We start from the raw sequence: 24,016 nt of genomic DNA on the forward strand, positions 1-24,016 counted from the left end.
CGAATTCGAGTGAAATGAGAATGTATAACATTCCTTAAAGGCCATTTAAAACGAAAAAACTATAACTAAGCCAGGCACAATAGCATTTTGTAAAACATGTGGCGTTATTTTCCGAAGTAATTCAGTTATAACTTATTGGAACTAATTAACCTAAATTATCACTTAAGTAACAACTAATTTCAGTTTTTATTTTATTCAATCTAATATGTAAACTATATGAAATAATTATTTTATGAACAATAAAATTCCAGGAGAATCAAGAACTGAGCCCCATCACCACTATGTCCGAGCAGACCGTCGAGCCGAACGAAGTAGCGCAGATCCTGGAACCGATCGTCGAAGCGACACCCGAGACGACGGTCCCGACTACTACGACGACGACGACGACGACGACGACAACCACGACGACTACGACGACGACAACGCCCCGTCCGACGACAACCATGGAGCCGACGAAGTATTGCATCGTCAAGAAACCGGAGAGCGACGATCAGGCGCAGTACATCAAAATGGGGGAGACTCGACGAGTGAGTTTGTATCAATTAATAAGAAAATAGTTATATTTCTTTTATACATGCAACAATTTTTTTTTAATTTAAAATAAGTAGACTAAAGACTAAAGGAGAACTCTCCAAGTTGGGCCGCAAAGAATAACCAAACACGATTGTGAAGCTAAGTTTATGTCATGCACAATTATTATTGACATCATCATGGATATCTGATCATCATGGATATTGACGTCGATAGGCTCTACATTTTTTTTTATTAAATAAGGGGGCAAACGAGCAAACGGGTCACCTGATGGTAACTACCGTCGCCCATGGACACTCGCAACATCAGAAGAGCTGCAGGTGCGTTGCCGGCCTTTTAAGAGGGAATACGCTCTTTTCTTGAAGGTTTGCAGGTCGTATCGGTCCGGAAATACTGCTGGTGACAGTTCGTTCCAGAGTTTTACAGTGCGCGGCAGAAAGTTACGCGAAAAACGCACTGTGGAAGACTGCCACTCATCAAGGTGATGAGGATGGTATGTTTTTCGCGTGGGACGACCGCAAAAAGTTGCAGGTGGTGTGATTCCGAACAATTCCTCAGAGCACTCCCCGTGATACAACCGATAGAGGATGCAGAGTGAAGCTACATCTCGGCGTAATTTCAGGGGGTCCAAGCTGTTTGAAACACTATGGCAGTCAACAATTTGAGCAGCCCTTCGTTGGATACGATCCAGAGGGAGCAGTTGGTATTTTGGCGCCCCTGCCCAGAGATGAGAACAATATTCCATATGAGGCCGAACCTGCGCCTTGTAGAGTTGTAGGCGTTGGTCCGGACTGAAGTACTGTCTCGCTCTGTTAAGAACACCAAGCTTTTTCGAGGCTAATTTGGCCTTACCCTCAAGATGATATCGGAACTGGACTTCGCTCGATATGTTGACGCCAAGTATCTCAATGCTAGGGGAGATGGTTAAAGATGTGCCCTCGAAACGAGGATAAACGACCATTGGTGACTTTTTAGTGGTGAACGCGCAGACTTGTCTTTTGGTGGGGTTGAATTGGACTAAGTTACGTCTACCCCATTCAGAGACCTTCTCCAATGAATTCTCCACCTTAGACACAAGTTCGTTTCGACTCTCAGTGACATTTTGCCGAGAAATAGGAGCCGGTATATACAGCATCACCTGTACTATCATCCGCATAGCAATGAATGCCGTTGGTTTGTAACATGTCATTGATATGCAGTATAAATAGAGTCGGCGATAGCACACAGCCCTGAGGGACACCAGCATTAACAGTCTGAGTTTCCGAGCATTCGCCGTCAACTACGACCTTTATGCTTCTGTCTGCTAAGAAACTAGTGACCCACTTACATAATTTCTCGGGCAGCCCGTATGATGGAAGCTTTGATAGCAGCGCTTTATGTCAAACCCGATCAAAGGCCTTCGCAATGTCCAAACTAACAGCCAATGCCTCTCCCTTCGACTCAATTGCCTGAGCCCAACGATGAGTCAGGTATGCCAAGAGATCACCAGCCGAGTGACCCTTACGGAACCCGTATTGTTTGTCGCTTAGCAATCCCTGGCCGTCCAAGTATCGAAGAAGCTGGCTATTGATAATGGATTCCATTATCTTCGAGAATAGAGAGGTTATAGCGATTGGTCTGTAGTTGGAAGGATTTGAGCGGTCACCTTTTTTGGGGATCGGGTGCACCAAGGCTGTCTTCCAGGAAGCCGGGACGATGCCATTGGAATAGGAGAGCCGAAAAAGACGCGTCAAGACCGGAGTCAACTCTGGAGCACACTTTTTCAACACAATAGGCGGATTCCGTCAGGCCCACTCGACTTTTGGATATCAAGGGAACAGAGGGCTTTTCGCACTGAGCGCTGATGAAACCGAATATCCGACATGATGCTCGTGCATCGCGGTATGGTCGGCGAATTCAGCCCCCCGTCATCCAGGGTCGAATTTGACGCAAAGAGCTTGCCCAGAAGATCGGCTTTGTCCTTTGCGTCCTGGGCCAACGATCCATTTCCTACGTGTAGGGATGGTAGGGTTGGCTTGCAGAAATTTCCTTCAATAGCTTTGGCCAGAGACCAGAATGCACGGGTTCCCGAGGGGAGGCATACAGAGGTCGGAATGAAAAGTTCCATCCCCTGCATCACCACATCGGCAACAGAGTTGGCAGTGTTGTCGGGATCATCCGGCGAGAAGCACACGTGCCCCCAAGGATAGGATGCAAAAAACGACCGCATCCCATCCCAGTCTGCTGACTTGTAGTGCCACACACGACGGTATTTAACAGCGCGCTGTCTTAACACCGTCGTAAGTGGCACAGAACTCCTAACAAGGCAATGATCCGATGAACCAAGTGGTGCGGTTACGGATATTTGGTAGCCGTCAGGATTTGAAGTCAGTAGGAGGTCCAACAAGGAAGGATTCTGACCATCCACATCTGGGATTTGCGTAGGCGAAGTAACCAGTTGTGTCAAGTCGTTCGCAAGGGCAAAGTTGCAGACAGATCTCCCCGCATGATCAGTTTTACTGGAATTGAGCCAGTCGGCGTGGTGGGCATTAAATTCGCCAAGTATTATGATCTCTGCGGATAGGATCTGCTGCTGCACAAAATCTGAAGCAGCTTGCAGGTGCTCCAAGAGTCGGTCCGTCTCGGGGTCACCACTATGGGACCTATATAGGCACGCATAGACGCGAGGGTGGTCGTCGCAATCTATGCGGAGCCATAAGTTTGATAGGTCCATGACCTCAAGATTGCTGAGGCGGCGAGAGCTGATATCATCTCTGATATACACACACATTCCAGCTTTGGGTAGAAAGGAGTGCTCGAGGTAATAAATACCCTGGGTGGGAAAGGTATGATGTGTAACTCGGAGATGATATCTGCGTCTCGGTTAAAAAGAGCAAAGCCGGCTTTGCCATCTCAAGGTGGTAATGGACGGCATTAAGGTTGGACTGTAATCCCCTGATATTACAAAAGTCCATGTTTAATATCGAGGGGGGTGCCTTTGTGTGTTTGCTCTTGCCCCGAGCAGATTGGAGCGCAGTTTTGCCCTCCCCAGAATACGAGGGGCAGCCTGGACGTCCACGTTCAGTTCCAGGACTTCCTGAGCCTGGACGTCCAGAGAGGGATTCTCCAACGCAGTTGGTACCCTCCTGGGGTAACAAATTGTTTTTCAACTGCGGCATTTCTAGGGGGGTAGGGGATGGGGCCTCCGGTAAACTCACTCACTCGGCCAAACACAGCGCAAGCGCTGTTTCAGTTATAATATAATATATATTATTATTATTTGCACAAGTATATTTAAGATGTCAATATAACCAGTGAGAGACTTTAATAAAATATACTAACATTACCAGATTCTACAAAATAGATACATATTTTGTATACTAACGTTTATTCCAGCTGTACCGTTCAGCCGAGCTAGCCGAGTGTACGGATCTATGCGTATGCGAGGCGGCACTGCAGGTGTCATGCAAGGTGGCGTGCGTGCCCCGCGCTCCTTGCTCCTCCCGCCTGGCGCATTACTCCCACGCGGCTCCCGCATACCAGGCGTATAGAGGACGGTGCTACTGTTACTCCGGCTCGTTTATATGCATGCGACCTAACCCTGGTGAGTGAAATATGGGATGGTCCATATTGCCGTACTTTAGAATGTTTTCCACAATATGTATTCGTTATGGTTGATGCTCTTTTTATTCATAAGTCTTCTGTCCTATCTTCATAATATTCCTAAATAAATTGATTATAAAAGCCGATCACAACTAAAATTGACTTTACGTAACCAGACCGAATGTCAAGGACCAAATGACTACCATCCGCCTGCTAATCAATTTCACTGCATATTAACATTATGGTACCGTCGAAGAAATTGATTCATAGGCAGTTGACAGTCCTGCATTTTGGCTGGGTCTGAAATAACGCGACCAAATTACGCAGGTTCTCAATCTGCCTGTGAATCAACTGCTATAGTACATTTTCAAACGTCATTAATGTAATTTTTCTCTTTTACAGGGGAATACAAGCTCCCCGAAGGTGTGTACTTGCTGCTCGGGTTCAGCGCGGTGGATGAGGCTCTACTGAGGCCGCATACCGGTCTTGGGGCAGAGGACGTGGTGCGGCTACTGCAGCAGTACCTGACTACTGTTGATCGCGGAGACGTAAGTGTACATTGCCATCGTGTTATGTTATAGGTACTAGATAATACCAGCAACTCCGTTTCGCCATAATTTATAAACGCAGGAACCGTACATTTTTCCCGGATAAAAAGTATGCTAAGTCCTTTCCCGGGACTCAGAGTATCTCCATGAAACATTTCAGCAAAATCGGCTCAAGCGGTTTGGGCGTGAAGTGGTAACAGACAGACAAACAGACAGACTTTCGCATTTATAATATTATTAGTCTGGATAACGAAAGTCCAGCCATTCTCAGTGTGTTCTGCGGAGCCCTGGAGCTTTTAGGGGCCGCGAGCGATAGCGATTTTTTGGTACAAGTTTTTTTTTATGAAATAAGGGGGCAAACGAGCAAACGGGTCACCTGATGGAAAGCAACTACCGTCGCCCATGGACACTCGCAGCATCAGAAGAGCTGCAGGTGCGTTGCCGGCCTTTTAAGAGGGAATAGGATAATAGGGGAGGGTAGGGATGGGAAGGGAAGGGAATAGGGGAGGGTAAGGAAGGGAATAGGGTAGGGGATTGGGCCTCCGGTAAACTCACTCACTCGGCGAAACACAGAGCAAGCGCTGTTTCACGCCGGTTTTCTGTGAGAACGTGATATTTCTCCGGTCGAGTCGGCCCATTCGTGCCGAAGCATGGCTCTCCTACGTAAAGTTATTATAATACAAGTAAAGTTTATTTAATGAACAAAATTATTATAATTATGCAACATGATGCAACTTATGCACAATGTTATATTTCCAGAACAACTGCACTCTGACTCTGTTCAACATCAGTAACGAGAACGTGATAATATCCGCCAGCGTGCCGCCCAAGGAGCAGGAGGCGCTCAAGGAGGCGGGAGAGGGGTTGCTAGATAAAGAAAAGGTAAAGAAATGTCATCTGATTTTGGAAATTTTAATGTTAGGGCCAATACAAAGTACTAAAGGCTGCAGTTTTCATACTAAATTCATATCCGCGATACACGGACCGCTCGACGAGTTCTTGATCTCTGTACACATTTCAACGCGACCGCTCTAGAGCAGTCAGTCCTGACTGGCGACTGCAACTTACGGTCAGTCTATGGCCAGTCTTAAGAACGAACCAGTAGGCCTAATTCAAACTGACGAATCGACGCGAGAACCGCAGCTGTTGTCCGCTGTACGCAAGCTACGAATAGCTGAGCAATGCGACGCAGTCACGGCGCGCGCCGGCCGATATGTCAAACGTATAAATTCGAGAACACGTCATCGGGTCAATTCAGACCGCAACGGCGCGACATAAACTTGTATGGATTTGACAGAATATTTCAATCGCGTGAGACGTCTTGCGAATCTGTCAAATCCACCGCAACGCACGACGCGTTGCGGTCTGAATCAGCCCTAAGTCGGTCTACTGCTTCGTTCTCTCTGTTGGTTAACGAGTATACGGTGGCTAACAAGGACTTAAATGATTTTTTATCGCAAAAAAAGGTATTTGACCAATAACTGATTCTAGAAATAAAATTTCAAAATGTCAGTGTTTTTCAAACATTCTCTCGCGACTATTTCTTTTCTTTGCAGAGGGTACAGCCAGAAAAGAAATAGCTGCGAAGAAAAACAGAATGTTAATAAAAATCATTTCGATCAAATTTAATAAAGAACATAAACTATGAAGACTATAAACATTACCAAATCAATTAGTATGTTTTGGAAATCTCATTTTTTGCTTACCGTTAAATGTAGTTCTCGTGATATTTCACTAATACTGAATACTTGTTTTAGCTATGACTGTTATTTTTTTCGGTAGTCAGTTTTTGTTGAAATGCGTAGCAAAATTCGCCCGTATGTGTGCAGTTTGACCTCTCTGCGTTGATTTTTATTAGTTTTATTATAATACACAACTAAATGCTTTCAGGAGGCCTGCATCGACGTCCTAAAGATCGTGAAGAGCCGCATCAACTCCCAGCACGAGGACATCTCGTCGCACCTGCTGCTCTCTATCCTCAAGATCGCGGAGGTGGATGTGGTGTACCCCAGCCCGCCCAGCTCCGCTATCGCCGCCCACAGACCCCACACCCCACTCTACATCATAATACTTATTTTTACACTGATCTATCATTTCGATACCTTTATATCTGTGGGCTCGCTCCTCGGAGATTTGGTCAATTTTTTGTCGAATTTAATCTATAGATGTAGCACTTTAGACGTTCCTTTCGCAGATAATATAAGATATTTTGGATCTATTTTGAGATGTTACGAAGAATTTATCGTAGTTGTAAATCACGACGCACTCGCTTTAGATACCGCACGAGACACCGGAGATATTACATTAGACGTAAGAGACGTAGGTGTAAATATATATAAAGAAACGAAACATATCATAAATGCTGTGAGTATTACAATATGTAATTATTTAAATGGACTCGTTGCTAATGCGATACTTAAATATTTTTCTAGAGATGTGTATTACAAGAGTACTATTGATTCAGAGAAGCTTTTTCGTGAGTTACGTTTTGGAAAAATCGCGTCCTCTTCTTATGGGATTGTAAAATCCGTTAGCTTAGGACTAACTCTAGTAGTAGTATGAAGACTGAGACGATAACTAAACGTATCGTAGTTAAGTGTATTTCGTTTTATTTTCGACTTAGAACTGGTGCTTGTTGGTCGATCTCAAAGGCTGGGTTTTGTAAATAAGTGTTCTACGCGTTTTACACTCTTACACTTCTGTTCTAACTCGAGAGTTTGTGTTCCATGTTTTTATTGCAGATTTATAGTCCGTCAAGAAAGTGAAGAAACTAAAAAGTGGCAACATCGTAGTGTCATCCCTTTTTTCTTAAATTGATTTGAAAGATATGACAGTGCTACGATGTTGCCACTTTTTAATTTCTTCCCTTTCTTGACAGACTATACCTACTTTGTACAGTTTTTTTTTATACTTAACACTAAGGTAAAGGACTACTAAGAACATGTTGCATGTTTTTTTGCATGATTTCATTTTTAAAATGATACATGGGCGTACCCAGGTTCTGGGCCAGGGGAGGGCAAAATACCCAGGTTCTGGGCCAGGGAGGGGGCAAATTACCCAGGTTCTGGGCCAGGGGGGGGGCAAATCAGATATTTTATAATATAGGTGTTTATAAAGAATAAAAAAATTATAATTTTTAGTTGTAAAAATATTGTATTGCAAACAAATGGCAAAAATTCGTTTTATTAATTTTTGATTTTATAGATTAAAGTACTAGATAATATACTTAGTTGGGACGTCAACATGATCCTTGCAGCTGCCCCCCCCCTGCCCCCAACACCCCCTCGGTACGCCCATGAAATGATATAAGTATTTTCATTTTAACATTATTAATTTATGAAATTTTATCGAGTGTTAACTTACGTATATTATGATTTAATTATTCTTACAATACGTTATTTGCATCTGTGAGAAAAATATGGAACATTAGTTTTAGAATGTCGTCGTAGTTCATGCGCCTTTCTGTTAGGTTAGAGTAGTGGTTGGTCATCAATGTGAACGCACTTAGAACACGCGGGCAAAATTATCGGCAATTTATTGGATGTTTTGTCTAGTTTTATGTACTTTAGTCGTACTTATATTATTAAATATTGTACTGAATGGTCCGGTCGAGGTCAAAATCGTTAATGGAGAGAAGAAATATACAATGAAACTGCAAAATTGGGACACAGAAAAAAGCATTATTTAATTAATTAATTTAACTATTTGACCGAGCTTTGCTCGGTATTCGATAAAACACGAATAAAATGACATTTTCTAAAAATAATTCCTAGCTAGATCGATTTATCGCCCCCGAAACCCCCTATATACTAAATTTCATGAAAATCGTTGGAGCCGATTCCGAGATTCCAATTATAAGTTATAGGTATATATACAAGAATTGCTCGTTTAAAGATATAAGATTATATCATATTTTAAAGAAAGAAAAACCATAATGCGACTACATAATAATGATTATAAAAATCTTATTATATATTATAATATAGGTAATCAATTATGGACCACTCCATAATATGAGACACTGAAATATGCTTGAGGATATAGAGATACTTATTACAAATAAAGATAAAAAGTATATAGGTAATTACTTCAATTACATTTTACATATTCTTGCTTTGTGTGCTCATTATAATATAAATTACGTTAAAAATCTTTTTTACTTAATTGGAATTTTTTTAAATACCACATTAAAAGTCTTTAATTTTGCCCGTGCTCCTAGCAAAGACAAGTAGTATAGTTGTATTTCTGAACATTACAATGGGTAATGCGTTGAATTGGTAATAAATAAAGCTTTAATTTGAAGTAGACATAGATTCTTGTGTTCTAAAGAGTTTTAACGAACTAGTAAAGTGTAGATATGTGTTGTCTAGATACCTATTCGATGTACAAACTTACTTTCAGCTTGTTCAGTCTTTAAAGTATAGAAATCATATGATGAAGATGTTTTAGGGTCTCCAACATCAATAAAATATTATATCTCATACCCATTAGTCCAATGTCAAGTCCAAACTATAGTAGTAAAGATTGATAAATTGGAATATATTATTTATGATCCTATCCTATCATACATATTTAAGCCATGATTGGCTGCTCTAGTAAATTTCGTTTTTGTTTCAATGTTTATTAGTATTTGCATTGTGATGTTCTCTTTAATTTTATACGTTTATCGTAAACTTGATGTCGGTTTACATTATAATAACATTGTTTTTGACTTTTTTATACACATGCTAAATGTGATTATTTTTTAAAGTTTAAGTATTGTTACTTGCTTGATATGACCTAAGTAATATGTTGTAGTAAATATAAACATTTTTAAGACATACTTTACAGGACAAATACTTTTTATTATTATTTGTTACGATATAAAATATCATTGCAAAATAATTTCATTTCAATGTACACTTAAGAATAAATAAAGTGTGTTTGTACCTTATAAGTTGTTGGTATCCTTTAGTTAATTATAGTAATCATTAATAAATATTACAAATATTTACTTACTTATTAATATATAGTTCTTAACAATTTTTGTTGAAAGTTTAAAGTATATACTTAATTATATAAGTAGTATAAATGTTGGGATAATGAAAGCACCAACATGTTTGTAATCATGAAGTAACAAAATATATATTTAAAAAGAATACAACAAAAATTACAACGACTAAACAGTATAAACCTAGAAACCTTGTAATAATATGTTAAAAGGGTAGAAATTGAATTTATTATCAGAATGTCAATATACATATCAACTGGTTGTGATAACCACATTAAAATTAGTATAGTGAAACTTTGGAATGTTGAAGAAATTTTTATGGTTTATACACAGTTGCATAATATTATGACGAAATGTGTCATAGAACACAATATTATAGTATCTTAAATATTTTAATGGTAAATATACAATCATTGATAATAATTTAAATGCACTTTGCTTATAATATAGGTACTAATATAAAATATTAATATCAGATATAAAAATAAAAATCCTATGGAAATAAAATCGTAGTGGCGGTAAGTAGTCCGTATTTTGTTTGAATCAATTGTCAAAACTTTCGTATTTGATATTATTTAATAAACATTTTGTTCAACTTTTATTTAAATTTTAATAAAAAGAAAAACAACAGTCGTGTTAAAAGTGCAGCTTTTCATTGTGATTATAAAAACAAAGCCTTGTAATTTTCGCAGGTGATAAAATTATTTTTTAAAATTATATATTATGATTTATGACTAACTGCCTCTCTTAAGGCCGTACTCAGAGACATTTAATTATAATTAACCTTCAATTTAATAAAGGGTTTGACAGATAATGTCAAATTTTTCAATTAATTAAATTTAAGTAAGTAATAAATGTTCCACTCTGAGTACGACAGAGAGATATATTTCAATGATTACTTAATTTCAATTTAATGAAGGATTTCATAGAAATTTTATCTCTTTGAATGCGGCCGTCAGTTTTTCATACGAGTACTTATTGCCTTTACATCGAACTTGTAATTTTGTGTTTCCAGTCAGCATTAAACATATTATACATTTTTAAAGAATACTGGTAACAATGAAAGGCATCAGTTTAGTAAAACTAGTAACATTTCATTGGTTAGAGTGCACTGAATGCTAATAATTGTAGCAATTAAAACGTGTTTTTTTCTTGCGATCTTCACAATATTACTTTGCTGTATTTATAACTTTCAGATTATCCTGATTATACATACTTATAGCTGAATCCCCGGCATTATATGCTGATTGTTCCTTGTTACATTATTATTCACTTTCAAGAAAATATATTGTTAATAGCAAATTGTTTTACGATACACAGGAATAAGCTAGGGCCGCTAAATACTGAAATTTACTTAAACTTATGAAATAACATATCAAAATTGAAATCTCGATACATATCAATAAAGCTCAATTTTGTACTTACTATATTTTAGGATTAGATGCAAATGGCGTACATATCTATATATAGCTACTAGACACTAGTGATAATAGATAAATATAATAGGTAAAGTGTTAAACTTGTGTTAATCGAGTTTCATTTTTCTTTTGATATGCAAAAATATTCTTGTTTGTCGTTAGAATTTTATATTGCAGTATGTCTTGTATTAAATACATATAGTGCACGCCTCATGCCTTCCATGTAAATAAATTATAGTTATAATATATTGTAAACAATAAACTTTTGAAATTAGGTAAAGCAAATTATTTGTAAAGCACCGCACACATTTCAAAATATATAAGAATTTAATAATGTATTTAATAAAGATTTAAAAGAAACTTATCAGAGACAAAGCAAAGGATTTTAATAAAAGAACACTAAGTATAAGAGTATTATGCTGCAGATTGTATGATTGAGCTAACGTACATTATAAAGGCGAAATATAATATGAAAAATAATTGTCTGTTTCTAGACTTTAGCTTAGTCATAGTACATTCCTTTGTATTCTGAGTTAACTTAAGTATAAGAATATTTTCTAGTATAATTTGCTTCTTCAATATTGCTATTGTACTTCATTTGTATCACTGTTTTGTGTCACAGTATTGAGTGTTAGCCGGTCGATGTGACTAGACGCATTGTATAGCAATATAATCCTAGTGACCATATTTAATATCGGTTTGGAAATCACTTTATACTTTATAGTTAATATGCTTTATAATTCACTAAAATACGTCATGACACGGAAAAAAGTAAATCTTTCCAGGTTCTAATTATGTGCAGTGCATTTTTTTAAATAATTATAAGTGTTTTTTTACGCGTCAAATTTTAAACCGATATTGAAAAACTAATTATATGTGAAAACCGCACGTAGATGTACGCGTTACAGAGCTTCTACAGAGTAATGTTGTTTTATACACTATTACAGTACATAATGTATTATTTATTTGTCCCACGACGTGGTTCTGTAATTTTGTTGTAGCTAATAAAACATTCGTATACTTGCTGTTTCATTTTGTAAAAGATAATTCACTGAGGTGTTTTCCTACTGTAATGTACCGATGGAATTGTCTTTAAAGTGAAGGAGATCTCTAGGGAGACTGGTCTTAATGTGTAATTAAAGAGTTTTACTAATTAAATTAATTGAGTATAAATTAGTATAAGATTACAACAAACAAATGACAGATTTTCTGTAAAAATCCATAATATAGAGACTAAGGGCTCCTTGCTATATTAAAGATGAGAAGATAATTATTCCAGTATATTAGTTCCAGTATAGGTACGAAATATGGACATACTAGAAGGGGAACTGGGAAGAAACATAAACAAACATTTTATTTTATACAGTAACTAATTTTATTCGATAATCAGTCTTACAAATTAACACGAGGTTAAAAATAACGTTTTGTTTACAAAAAACTGTTGGCATAGACATGAAAATAAACCTTTACAAACATTTGAGAATTTACAAAACAAAAATTTTGTATCTTAATACTATTTGGCAAAAAGACAACTTGGAAAGTACATCAAAAGTTTAAATCAAGCGAGAATATTTCGACAAAAATAAAAAAATATAATATAATAAGTGTATTCCTCTATTGGTTTCTAAATATGGACTATCCCAAATTAGAAACCTACGAAAACACAGTAGAAAAGATGACAAATTAAATACTTTACCAATCTGTCGAAATATCCCGCTGTTTTGAACTTTTGAAGTACTAAGTTTTGACCTATTTTGACAGAAAATTACATTTTACTCTTCACTTGTTTGTCTGTGCCTTCCCTTTGGTCCTTTATCTCCTTACGGACAGGTCCAGTTGACGCGATTGGCACCTTCCTTTCGCCCTTGATAGCATCTGGGACCACCTTCGGAGCTGTTATCGTCAACACTCCGTCCGAAGACAGCTTCGACTCGACCGACTCAAAGTTGGTGTTGTCAGGTAGAGCATACTTCCTGACAAAATGGCGCGTAACAAGGCCGTGTTGGTCCTTCTTCTCCTCGTGTTTTCCCTCTATAACGATGTAACCGTCCGCTGTTTTCACCGTAATTTCCTCTGGAGAGAACTGCTGAACGTCCAGGCTGACTTCGAATTTGTCTGCGTCGTTCTTTATGCTAGATCCCAGGTCCTTCGTCGCGGCGACCAAGCTTCGCCAGGGTCGGTAGTAGTCCTCACTCAGGATCGGCGAAGCCATCATCAGGACATCACTCGGAGCCAATCCCAGTCCAAAATGCTGATCCAGAAGCCTTGAAGGTCGTCGCAGAGGATAATCATCGAACAAGTACGGTAGTAGAGACATTTTTGTTGAAATTAATCGCCTTTTATCGCTTGGGAGTTGTTAAAAGTGTGAACAAGTTCGCGCTCGATATTTGAATCTGGCGCGGTTTGACTTTGAGCCGGTATTTATACTCACTAAGCGCCATCTAGTATCGAGTAGAACGTTCCAGTAAGTTCGCGTAGTAACTGCGATAACGCGCACGTCAGTTCTGCTCAAGTATATTGATGCTGTGTCGCTTTCTTGTTTTTATGTAAAAGTGAGAATGATAATAATATTATGATAATAAAATTATTTGAATGACAGAATTTAAAATATTTTAATGGGAGTATAATAAAATATGTCCGTCTTTTGCCCTATTTACTAGTTAATGCCCGCAAATCCCTACATTTTCCCGGGAAAAAAAAGTATTTTACTCCTTTCGGGAAAGCGGTTCAGCGGTTTAAGCGTGAAGAGATAACAGACAGACAGACATTGACGACCTCCGTGGCTCAATGGTTAGAGTGTGTGGCAACTCAAGCCGGGGGTCGCGGGTTCGAATCCCGCCGACGGAACAAAAAGTTTTTCAATGTTCCTGGGTCATGGATGTGTATTAAATATGTGTTTGATATAATAAAAATCTTAAATATATTATGTATATTATAAAAGTACTAAATATATTTCCGTTGTCTGGTACCTGTAACACAAGTCCTTCAGGTACTTAGCACGGGGCCAGACTGACGTAATGTGAAGCGTCCATAGATATTATTATACTTTCTATCATTCATGTCATATTCATAATATGGATTGACGATAAAGAAAAAAAAACAATTTGTTGAAATTGGTTCATACTTTGATTTATTGATAAACAATGCTAAGGACAAATCTCAAACCGGCTTCAAGATACGTCTTGTGAGTGCGATTTGCGTAGATCAGAATTCGTAACACATTATTATAATAATAACTCGCTTGTGCCCGCGGCTTCGCTCGCGTTAAGAAGTATATTTAATTAGGTATCAGACCGATCGGTTTAAAATTAACAAAGTTTCATACAAACTTTCATCCCCTATTTTCTAATTTAATAAACTTCTTCTTTATTTAATAAACTATTTCTTTATTTAATAAACGAGAATTAATATAAGGATATTAGTGTAACTAGGATTTAATTGTAGAAAATGGTACAGTCCTCGCGTGATTAATCATCGAAATTATGAGCAACATCTAGTTTTACAAATTAAAACATAAATAATTCGACCCTTCGCCCTTCAGTAACATTTATACATTTTACATACGAATAAGGACAAAGGTCCAAGGTCACAGCGTCCTTCAGAAGGTTCCAGAGTTTCTCGTCGCTGATCAATACTCGTGTCTGGACCTAGCTATGTAATATAAAATATGTAGGTTTGTAACGATGTAATGTTAGGGCGAGTACAGCAAGGACGAAGACGATATAGCGTAATTTGGTATAAAATTTGACATAATTTGGTGATAAAAGTTTATGGTACTTAACAGCTGTTATGTGATTGACTAGAAGTTCTTGGAATAAATAGGTATAATATTTTGTTCTTTTTTCTCGACATTATATTATTTAAAATAACATTTTCTGATAAAGAGATATATAATAACAAACCTAGATGTACAATTTCATCGAATAAGAAATATTTTTATAAATCCCCGAGAAACTACATAGTATTATTACCTGTCATAATACGGTACAAAATCAAAATAAGTGTACAATGTAGGTACATACTATTATTATTCATATGATCATTCATCATAGTATTATGTGAAATATCATTCTATTATCAAATCACATCATACAGTGTGCACTACGCCTAAGATCATTCGTAAAAAATGAGTGACCTAGTTATTTATTGTAATTATTCCACTCGCCACTAGATGGCGCTGCTGTAGCTAAATAACTGGAACATCAAACAACCTTGGATGAACATTCGCGACTTGTTTTCTAGAAAATTCTACTGCTCACTAGGTGGCGCTCTTGAGTATATAAATACGCGCCGCGCGCTCGTTCCGTCAGAATTCAGATCGAAATACAACTTACAAGACAGTGTTCTACATCCGAACGCGCTCTCGTACGAAAGTACCAAGCTAGCTCGCGATATTATCGTGACTTTCGACTGCGATATTTCAAGTTTTATCACAAGTTATTGAAGAATACACAATGTCACTGCTTCCATACATGTTGGGCTACGACTGGCCTCGCCACCGTCCCAGTCACCTCTTCGACCAAGACTTCGGCTTGGGGCTGACACCTGACGACGTTCTCACCATCGTGGCCGCTCCCATGCCGTCGAGGAACTACGTGAGACCGTGGAGACAGCTGGCACAGGCCGCCCGCGACGTGGGCTCCAGCATCAAGGCCGACAAGGACAAGTTCCAGGTGAACCTGGACGTGCAGCACTTCGCCCCCGAGGAGATCTCCGTCAAGACCGCCGACGGCTACATTGTGGTGGAGGGCAAGCACGAGGAGAAGCAGGACGAGCACGGCTACATCTCCCGCCAGTTCGTGAGGAGGTACGCTCTGCCCGAAGGCTGCAACCCTGACACAGTGGAGTCCAGGCTGTCATCCGACGGGGTGTTGACTGTGACAGCTCCGAGAAAGCAGGCCGCGCTGAAGAACGAAAAACCTGTGCCCATCCAGCAGACCGGTCCAGTGAGGAAGGAAGTGAAAGACCAGGAAGAAAAGAAGTAAAGTGGAGGAAGTTACTTCCTTTAGGTTAAGTAGTAATGTGACTCGCCTAGATGCCCAAGGGCACATCAACTAGTTGCATTTTGTAACATTTCTCTTTTTTTTTTCAAAATGCTTCTGACTGAATTGCCATATCCGGGCGCGTCACATTATATTTTTCTCTACCTCGAAGACTGAGCTGCAGAGGATCTCCCAGTGTGCATTGAGAATTTCCATGAAAAAGAGCATAGTATTATAATATGTAAGTTACTTTTAAGATGTGTCTAGAATAAAATAATATGTTAATTAATTTTAATCTGTGTGTTTTATTTTTATATTTTTAAAATAATTAAGTAAGTAGGAGTTATGTGACATAAGCTAAATTAGCCATGGGCGTAGCCAGCCTTGGGCTCAGGGTGGGGCAGGGGCAGCAGACAACCTATCCCCCATTTGGTACATTTGAATACATTTCTGTATATAGTAAATCTTGAATTTTTTAGATGTATAGTAATACATCTCTTCTGTTCATAGGAAGTTCAAAAATTTCTGTGATTATATTATAATATTATGTGTATCAGTGTATGATAGACAGATACACACAGCACACACACAGTTTTGCCACTTGCCACCTTAGCACAGGACTTCGCAGCAGGGACTGCAGGCAGTCTGTTCCCCAGAGCCTATATTTTCAATCAAATATCTTCAATCCACATCGTTCTTTTTTTGGTACAATATGTTGGTGGCACAATCCGAATCATCTTCTGATGAACTATCTACTTAGTTATAAAATTAAATTAAGAAATTTAAAAATAACCCCGCCAAACAACTTTAAAAAAAAAGAAGTACTTAACATATTTTACTGACTTTAAATAATTCAGGTGTAACTTGTACGTGATATTTTAGTCCATAATTGTTGTCACGGTGTGTCGGGGGACCGCCAACAGTGTCTTTTGCATTTTGTATCGCCATGTCACTGATTGTCTCGATTTGTTTCGCTGAAAATTTACCCTTAAACACTATGTTATGTGAAATAAAACATCTACATTAGCGGTCCCCCGTCACACCTTGACAAAAACTATGGACTAAATTAATATCACTTTGCACTTAGGAATTATTTAAACTTAAAGTAAGTAAAATATAATATTATTTCATTACTTTTTAAGTTCTTTGGCGGGGTTTTTTTTTTAATTTCTTAATTTAATTTTATTTCATGCTTTTTAATGATTATAATGCAGAATTATTCCTATCAACAGGATCATAATATTATATCCCAATGAATACCATCTAGGAATGTCCTTTTGGATGAGGCCGTCAATATGAGTCCAAACATGAAACCTCCACTTTGGGTTCATATGGAGCTCGGCTCCTATAGAATCCAGGTGATGCTGCAGCAGCAGCATGCAAAAATTTATTAGTTATCTACATCTTACTATTCGTCGCAATTAAAATGAACCCATAAACGATGGATAAATCTCAATATCTTGCCAAATAATAAAAGGAAATTTCTAGCTACCCCATAGCAGCGACAAATATATTTTTTTAGTGTAGTGACTAAAAGTCCTCGGTGAAACGAGGCGGTAGCGGTCATTGCTTCATATTCAGTTCACATCGAGTATGCAAAATACCATATCGCCCTTAAACTAGGAACATCTGACACTTCATTGTCAATCGCGGTTTCTAGATTTCATAGAAAATGGCAAGTTTTTTGACAGGGAGACAATGACCGCTACTGTCTCTCCCCCCCCCCCCCGCTACTGTCTGACCCCCTCCAAAATTTTAGGCTGCGACCGCGCCTGAACACATTAGCAGCTGAAAGGTGCGTCGAGCGGAGCGGCTACCATTCTATAATTTCTTCGCTGAAAATCTGAAATTATCTAGAGACGGGGATACTATTCGTCCTGTAATTGAGGACATAATATCTAAAGACATCGAATTTAGACGATTATGACTTTATTTTGTTAGACCCTGAAAATAAAAAATGAATTTTAGATGTTGTTCACCGGATCATCTAGTAATTATTAGTGATTTATAATGGTTTTTTTTTATAAAATAAGGGGGCAAACGAGCAAACGGTTCACCTGATGGAAAGCAAGTTCCGTCGCCCATGGATACTCGCAACATCAGAAGAGCTGCAGGTGCGTTGCCGGCCTTTTAAGAGGGAATAGAGTAATAGGGTAGGGGAGGGTAGGGAGGGAAATAGGGTAGGGGAGAGTAAGGAAGGAAATAGGGTAGGTTTGGGCCTTCACTAAACTCACTCACTCGGCGAAACACAGCGCAAGCGCTGTTTCACGCCGGTTTTCTGTGAGCCCGTGGTATTTTTCCGGTCGAGCCGGCTCTCTCACGGTAAAATGATAAAATGAATGATGACTTGATGAGAAATTAAAAATTGTGGCCAGTATAAATTAGTACTTAGGACTTAGGAGTACCAGGAGTACCATATTAATTAGTGGTCCTTGTAGTTTTATTGTAACATCAGCATTGTTCTTTTCAGCAAGATATAAATGTGATTTTAAGCACATTTTACACATAAAATCTTGCCGAATAAACTATCAGAGATTTCTTTTATGTGAATATTCTAATTTTTGAGATAAATCTGAATTTTAAATACCCATTGATAACGCCTTATTAGACCGTTAGGTTTCTGTGCCTAAGGTAAAACCTCAAAAGTCTAAAAACCCTTTTGATAACAAGATTTCGCAATTCGCAGTGTGTCCCAAGCAAAGATGTTCTACTTATACAGATATGTTACGTCCATACTATTTTCCGCCTTAAATCTCTTCCGAACAATTTTCAAATTCAAAATTGCAAACATTGACAAATTTGACAGATAAGTGAAACAAAAGATACGAAAAACCATTTACATAAAAGAGACAGTTCTATTTTTAAACGTCGAATCGTATCGCTGTCTCTTTTTTCGCCTGAGCTATGACGAAAATTCGATTTTTTCCAGATTGTTCCAAAAAATTATTGAAAATGTAAATAATCGAGGTATTTATTGCAATCAAGACATGTGGTAAGAGATTCCATGTGTTTTGTTTACTTTCGAGTCATAATTGGTGCATTTTCGAAACACGCACGACGTCATTTTCAATTTATTTAGGTAAGACAAGACGCGACACGTTCGTGACTGCGCTCGATGCAGACTAAACAACAGACGGCCCAATTGGGCCGTATTTGAATCTTCACAACGCGCGCGGTAGTAACATATTATCTGCTTTGAGTTTTTCATCATTGATACTAAATACGTAATTTGTGAAAATATTTAGCGTCTAGCTATTGAGGTCCTTGAGATACAGTCTGGTTACTGACAGACGGACAGACAGACTGAGTAATTTTTTATTATTAAATATTAATTAGTTTTTAATATTCGTAGACTTTTAAGACTTTTCGTAGATTGTAGAACTCTGAGCTGCTCTACATCTTTTATAAGCGCCATCTAGCTTTATAAAGCGACAATAAGTAAACGCCCACGGCCCAGTGACGCTCGAAGATCGGAGAAATTTCTCGGTATAAAGCGCCATCTACAATTCAATAGAAAAATCTCGAATATGAAAGATTATTCTACATAATATTATGTTCTGTGATCAATCAGTTTAGATATCTTATTTAAGCGCCATCTAGCGTTGTAAAGCGACAACGCTCGAAGATTGGAGAAATTTCTCGAGATCTATAGCGCCATCTACAATTAAAGAGAAAAATCTCGAATATGACAGATTGTTCTGTGATCTTTGGTATTTAACTTTAACTTTAGCTTTTAATCTTGGAAGAACTCAAAATAACAATAATTTAATATTTTGTAAAGTAAAATTTAATTGTTATCATACTTAATAGGCAAACAACGATAATGTTTTGCCGGGAATTGTGTTTGTCAGGGGCTCAGGTCATTGGCACGAGGGCAGACAAGGACAATGAATCAGTCGTTACCAAGTGCATGGATTTAGGATGAGTGTACACATGCGAACTATTTATACTTTTATTTATAATATTAATATTGATGAAAATGACATCCTTTTCATTAAGCTAGCATAGTAGGAAATAAGTATTGACATATTAAATTTATTATAATATTTTTTCATTCATTTAACTTCCTTTAATATATTATTTAAACAACTGGAACTGGAGAAGTATAGTATTTTTCAACGCCCTCATGTATTTCACGGAGAACATCTGGTAATCTCGTCCTTGGGACAATTATCTAAAAATAGAACTCTCTGCCGTTAGTCTTCTCCCATTTCCGGTAAAGTATTCCGTTTTGAAGTATCAGACTGTCCCATTGCTCCCAGTACGCCTTAGTGACAGCGCCAGTGGGTGCAACCTCACTCCAGACTGGTTTTACGTCACCCCGTTTCTTCCGAGGCGTGCCGAAGATCGTCATCTCTTTTTTGAGCCTTCCTCATACCATCATTCTCCAAGTGCCCCAAATTACTTGTTCTCTTTAGCTTTGATGTTACCTCAGATTATTGTTAATTAACAAATTCCAGGGTATTAAGATTAACCCATCAATCCCCAAGCGGCACCCGGCTGCCGCATAACAATTGAAAATCTATTGTGTCTGCCATTCCTACGATCGAGGTATTTGTAAAAGAAATTATTACATATTATTTGATATAAAAAATCTTGCCCTTACTGAAAATTTGTAATCGATTAATGTTTTCTCGTAGCATCTACGCAGAAGAAAGTCTGTTACTTTCGTTTTCGCGGTCAATTCAACAAATCAAGATCCCACCAAAAACATTTTCATGTAAAAATGTTGCCAAGATGAGAATATTTATAGTTTGTCGTGTCAAGAAGTAGTGAGATCTCATGTAGAGCCAAGTTTCTAACCTTACATACTCAGTCCTAAATCTAAAAACCTTAATTTTACACTAAAGCGCGGCAAAATATTTGATAATAATATAATGTATCAGCCGTACGAGAAGAATCTAAAAACTCTACTCATTAGTCAAAATCGGTGGCCTGGCCATTTTTTATTAGTTACGACTTACGGTATATTAAGTTCAAAGCCCTGACTGATTTTTTCTCAAAGTCCTTAGTTATATGTCTACTTTAATATTTAATAATAATATTAAATTAAAATAAAAAATTAAGGGGGGCTCCCATACAAAAAACACAATTTTTTGCCTAATTTTGCTCTATAACGGTACGGATATAGGTTAAGTTGGGTTTGATACTTTTTTATTGTTTCAGTACTAATATTATGCTACATACCAAATTTCAGCTTTCTAAGACTTCAGGAAGTACCCTAACAGTTTTGATGATCGGTGAGTCAGTGACCAAATTGTGGGTTTTTGGACACCTATAAAATCTAAAGTATAATAGCTACGCTATTCAAACTTTGCGCATTTAATAACTATACCCATATTATTATGTCTTAAAAATTTCAACTGTCTGGCATTATTCAAACCAAAGTTACGAGGGTTCAAAAATACGACGAAACGTTTCGAGAAAAGGTAGGTAGTGCCCTTGCGCGCTTCGCTTGGCTCATCTTGGCGGGGACACTCCCGTGCCCCCAGATCCTAGTTACTATTATTATGGCGTCGTATGATATGTTTCAGAAATTCTCTTTAATTTATAATTGCGCTTGTTTGTGAATTGAAATATTCACGAGACCAATATTCATAATTTTTTTTTATTTTCAATAAGTCCATACTAATAATACTAGCTAAAAGCCGAGCTTTGTTAGGGCTCGCGTCGTCACTCACATCACTCACACCTTAACTGACTGATGATGACACATCTACATATAAATAAAAATTACTATGTTAAAGCACAAATCAAAATGTACAGGTTGCGAAATATACTAGGGCTCGCTTCGCTCGCCCTGATAAACTTACAAAGTAAAGAAGAACAGCAGAAAATATAATGTAAATAATAAAAAAGATACAAAAAAGGATAACCACGTGAAAAGCCCAAATTGACAACTCTTTATGTTAAAAAATACAAAAGTCTTTGTCTGTTTGTTGATTACCTCTTCATGTTCTAAATAATGGCGTAAAATAGTCTTTATGTATAAAAATGTACAATTCTAACGCAATAAATAAGTTTCTGAGCGAACGAGGTTACAGTTATTCATAAAATTCAATTTCACATCGGTATAATATTATTACGTTAAGCGTTAGTGTATACTCAGCCTAAAGAACCTAATTATAGCGCTACCAGCTGTTTCGCGAAATTTCTACTGCTCGCTAGATGGCGTTGATCGGTATAAATACTGAGGCGACGCGCGGCAAGGCATGAATTGTAAACAAACTTTCGAAGCGAAAAGTGCTCTCAACTCTCGAGACTCGAGTCTCCGTGTTCATTGCGATTAATTCGTGAAGAAAAAAAGCAAGATGTCTCTTCTACCGTACGTTCTCGGCTACGACTGGCCTCGCAGCTATAGACCCAGCCGTCTTCTAGACCAAGACTTCGGCTTGGCGTTAACACCTGACGACCTACTGACGGTGGTCGCCGCTCCTTCCCTGAACAGAGACTACTTTAGGCCGTGGAGACAGCTGGCGCAGGCCGCCCGCGATGTGGGATCCAGTATCAAAGCCGACAAGGACAAGTTCCAAGTGAACCTGGACGTGCAGCACTTCGCTCCCGAGGAGATCTCCGTCAAGACCGCCGACGGCTACATCGTGGTGGAGGGCAAGCACGAGGAGAAGCAGGACGAGCACGGCTACATCTCCCGCCAGTTCGTGAGGAGGTACGCTCTGCCTGACGGCTGCAATGTGGACGCTGTTGAATCTCGTCTCTCATCTGACGGCGTTCTGACCATCACCGCGCCAAGACAACAGACAGCCCTGAAGAACGAGCGCAGTGTCCCAATCCAGCAGACCGGTCCAGTGAGGAAGGAAATTAAAGACGAAAACAAAGAAGAAAAGGAAGAGAAGAAATAGGTTTCTTTCGTGATTTAAGCCAAAGATTCAGGCCATATTAATACTAAGTTTTATTTGTAAGTATTATGGTGTAGTTCCAGTGAAAATGTTGAGACTGAATTTATAATTTTATTAAATAAACATTAATTACGTTTAAAACGAATTTATTTTATTTTTTACTGCTACTTTTATAAAATTGAAAAAATCCGTAGGTAGTACGTGTGTAAAATGTCAGACGCGTAAAATGTGTGTCCGTTAAAAATTTTAATATTTTTGTGTAAGTACTTACTTAATATAATTATAGTTAATTAATAATTTGTTTGAACTGCTAAAAATATGTACCTACCTACCAATAAAAACTACATTAAAACATGGACCTAAGAAGTAGGTGGTACTCGAGTGGAGAATATAAAAAGAGATTTAAATTGATCCATAGAAGACTTGCAGGCCTTCAGTCTAAGCACTTTTCTCAGCTTTTCTCAAATAGATCATTTAAAATAATACACCGAATAATCGTAGAAGGCTTGCATAATATTATTATAATATTTTCGAAAGCTGGTTCTCGATTTTGGAGGCTCAGAAATAAAACGAATAATATTATCGTTCCCAAAATTTTCAAAAAATATGAATGTGAGTACTTGTACTACTCATTACTCAACCCGCTAATACCAAGAATAGGTACTTATTATACCACAGTTTGCTAATTTAGTAACTGCGTAAATTAGGTTATCCAAACCTGCATGTAGTTTTGGATTTCATTTCAAGGGTTGTTCAGAGAAGTACTAACGGAGTTTAATTCAGCTGAACCTTCTTTTTTTTTCTTTTTTTTTCCCCACCCCACTACTCCTATACCCACCGCCCACGGCCTGCCAGCACGCAGATTATCCAGAAAGGGTGGTTCAGGGAAGTAGCTAACGGAGTTTTAATTCAGCTAAACCTACATTTTTTTTTCTTTTTTTCGCCACCCCACTACTCCCACACCCACCGCCCACGGCCTGCCAGCACGCAGATTATCAGAAATAGTTGGGGAAGAGGGGATTTCGGTGCAAGCTCGAGCGTGTCAGATTGAAGCTTGTATAGGCTTCCGACATATCATAGTATAGAAATCAGATTTCTCACGTGGTGG

At 38.2% G+C, this 24,016-nt stretch overlaps 3 protein-coding genes across 5 annotated transcripts in view; 2 read left to right on the forward strand and 1 right to left on the reverse strand.

The window, feature by feature from the left end:
- The window catches only part of LOC121736332, a 209,075-nt gene extending 201,840 nt beyond the window's left edge, over positions 1 to 7,235 (forward strand). For all 3 annotated transcript variants that reach the window (XM_042127448.1, XM_042127449.1, XM_042127450.1), the window contains 5 exons: positions 252 to 527; positions 3,907 to 4,114; positions 4,516 to 4,661; positions 5,421 to 5,543; positions 6,552 to 7,235. In XM_042127448.1, coding sequence (XP_041983382.1) covers positions 252 to 527; positions 3,907 to 4,114; positions 4,516 to 4,661; positions 5,421 to 5,543; positions 6,552 to 7,223 — 1,425 coding nt within the window. In that variant the 3' untranslated portion in view covers positions 7,224 to 7,235. The remainder of the gene's footprint in view (positions 1 to 251; positions 528 to 3,906; positions 4,115 to 4,515; positions 4,662 to 5,420; positions 5,544 to 6,551) is intronic.
- Positions 7,236 to 12,614: 5,379 nt separating this feature from the next.
- LOC121736839 (protein lethal(2)essential for life-like) lies at positions 12,615 to 13,445 on the reverse strand. The gene has a single exon (XM_042128268.1). The coding sequence runs from the start codon at positions 13,384 to 13,386 to the stop codon at positions 12,835 to 12,837; it is 552 nt and encodes a 183-aa protein (XP_041984202.1). The 5' UTR covers positions 13,387 to 13,445; the 3' UTR covers positions 12,615 to 12,834.
- A 1,935-nt stretch (positions 13,446 to 15,380) lies between these two features.
- On the forward strand, positions 15,381 to 23,047 carry LOC121736843 (protein lethal(2)essential for life-like). The gene is made up of 4 exons (XM_042128273.1): positions 15,381 to 16,050; positions 16,696 to 16,698; positions 19,037 to 19,064; positions 22,525 to 23,047. Exons 1-4 carry the CDS (start codon positions 15,524 to 15,526, stop codon positions 22,909 to 22,911), a joined length of 945 nt encoding a protein of 314 aa, XP_041984207.1. The 5' UTR covers positions 15,381 to 15,523; the 3' UTR covers positions 22,912 to 23,047.
- The last annotated feature ends 969 nt before the right edge of the window (positions 23,048 to 24,016 follow it).

The sequence above is a fragment of the Aricia agestis genome, chromosome 19, assembly GCF_905147365.1.
Source record: "Aricia agestis chromosome 19, ilAriAges1.1, whole genome shotgun sequence".
In the NCBI taxonomy this organism is placed as follows: domain Eukaryota; kingdom Metazoa; phylum Arthropoda; class Insecta; order Lepidoptera; family Lycaenidae; genus Aricia; species Aricia agestis.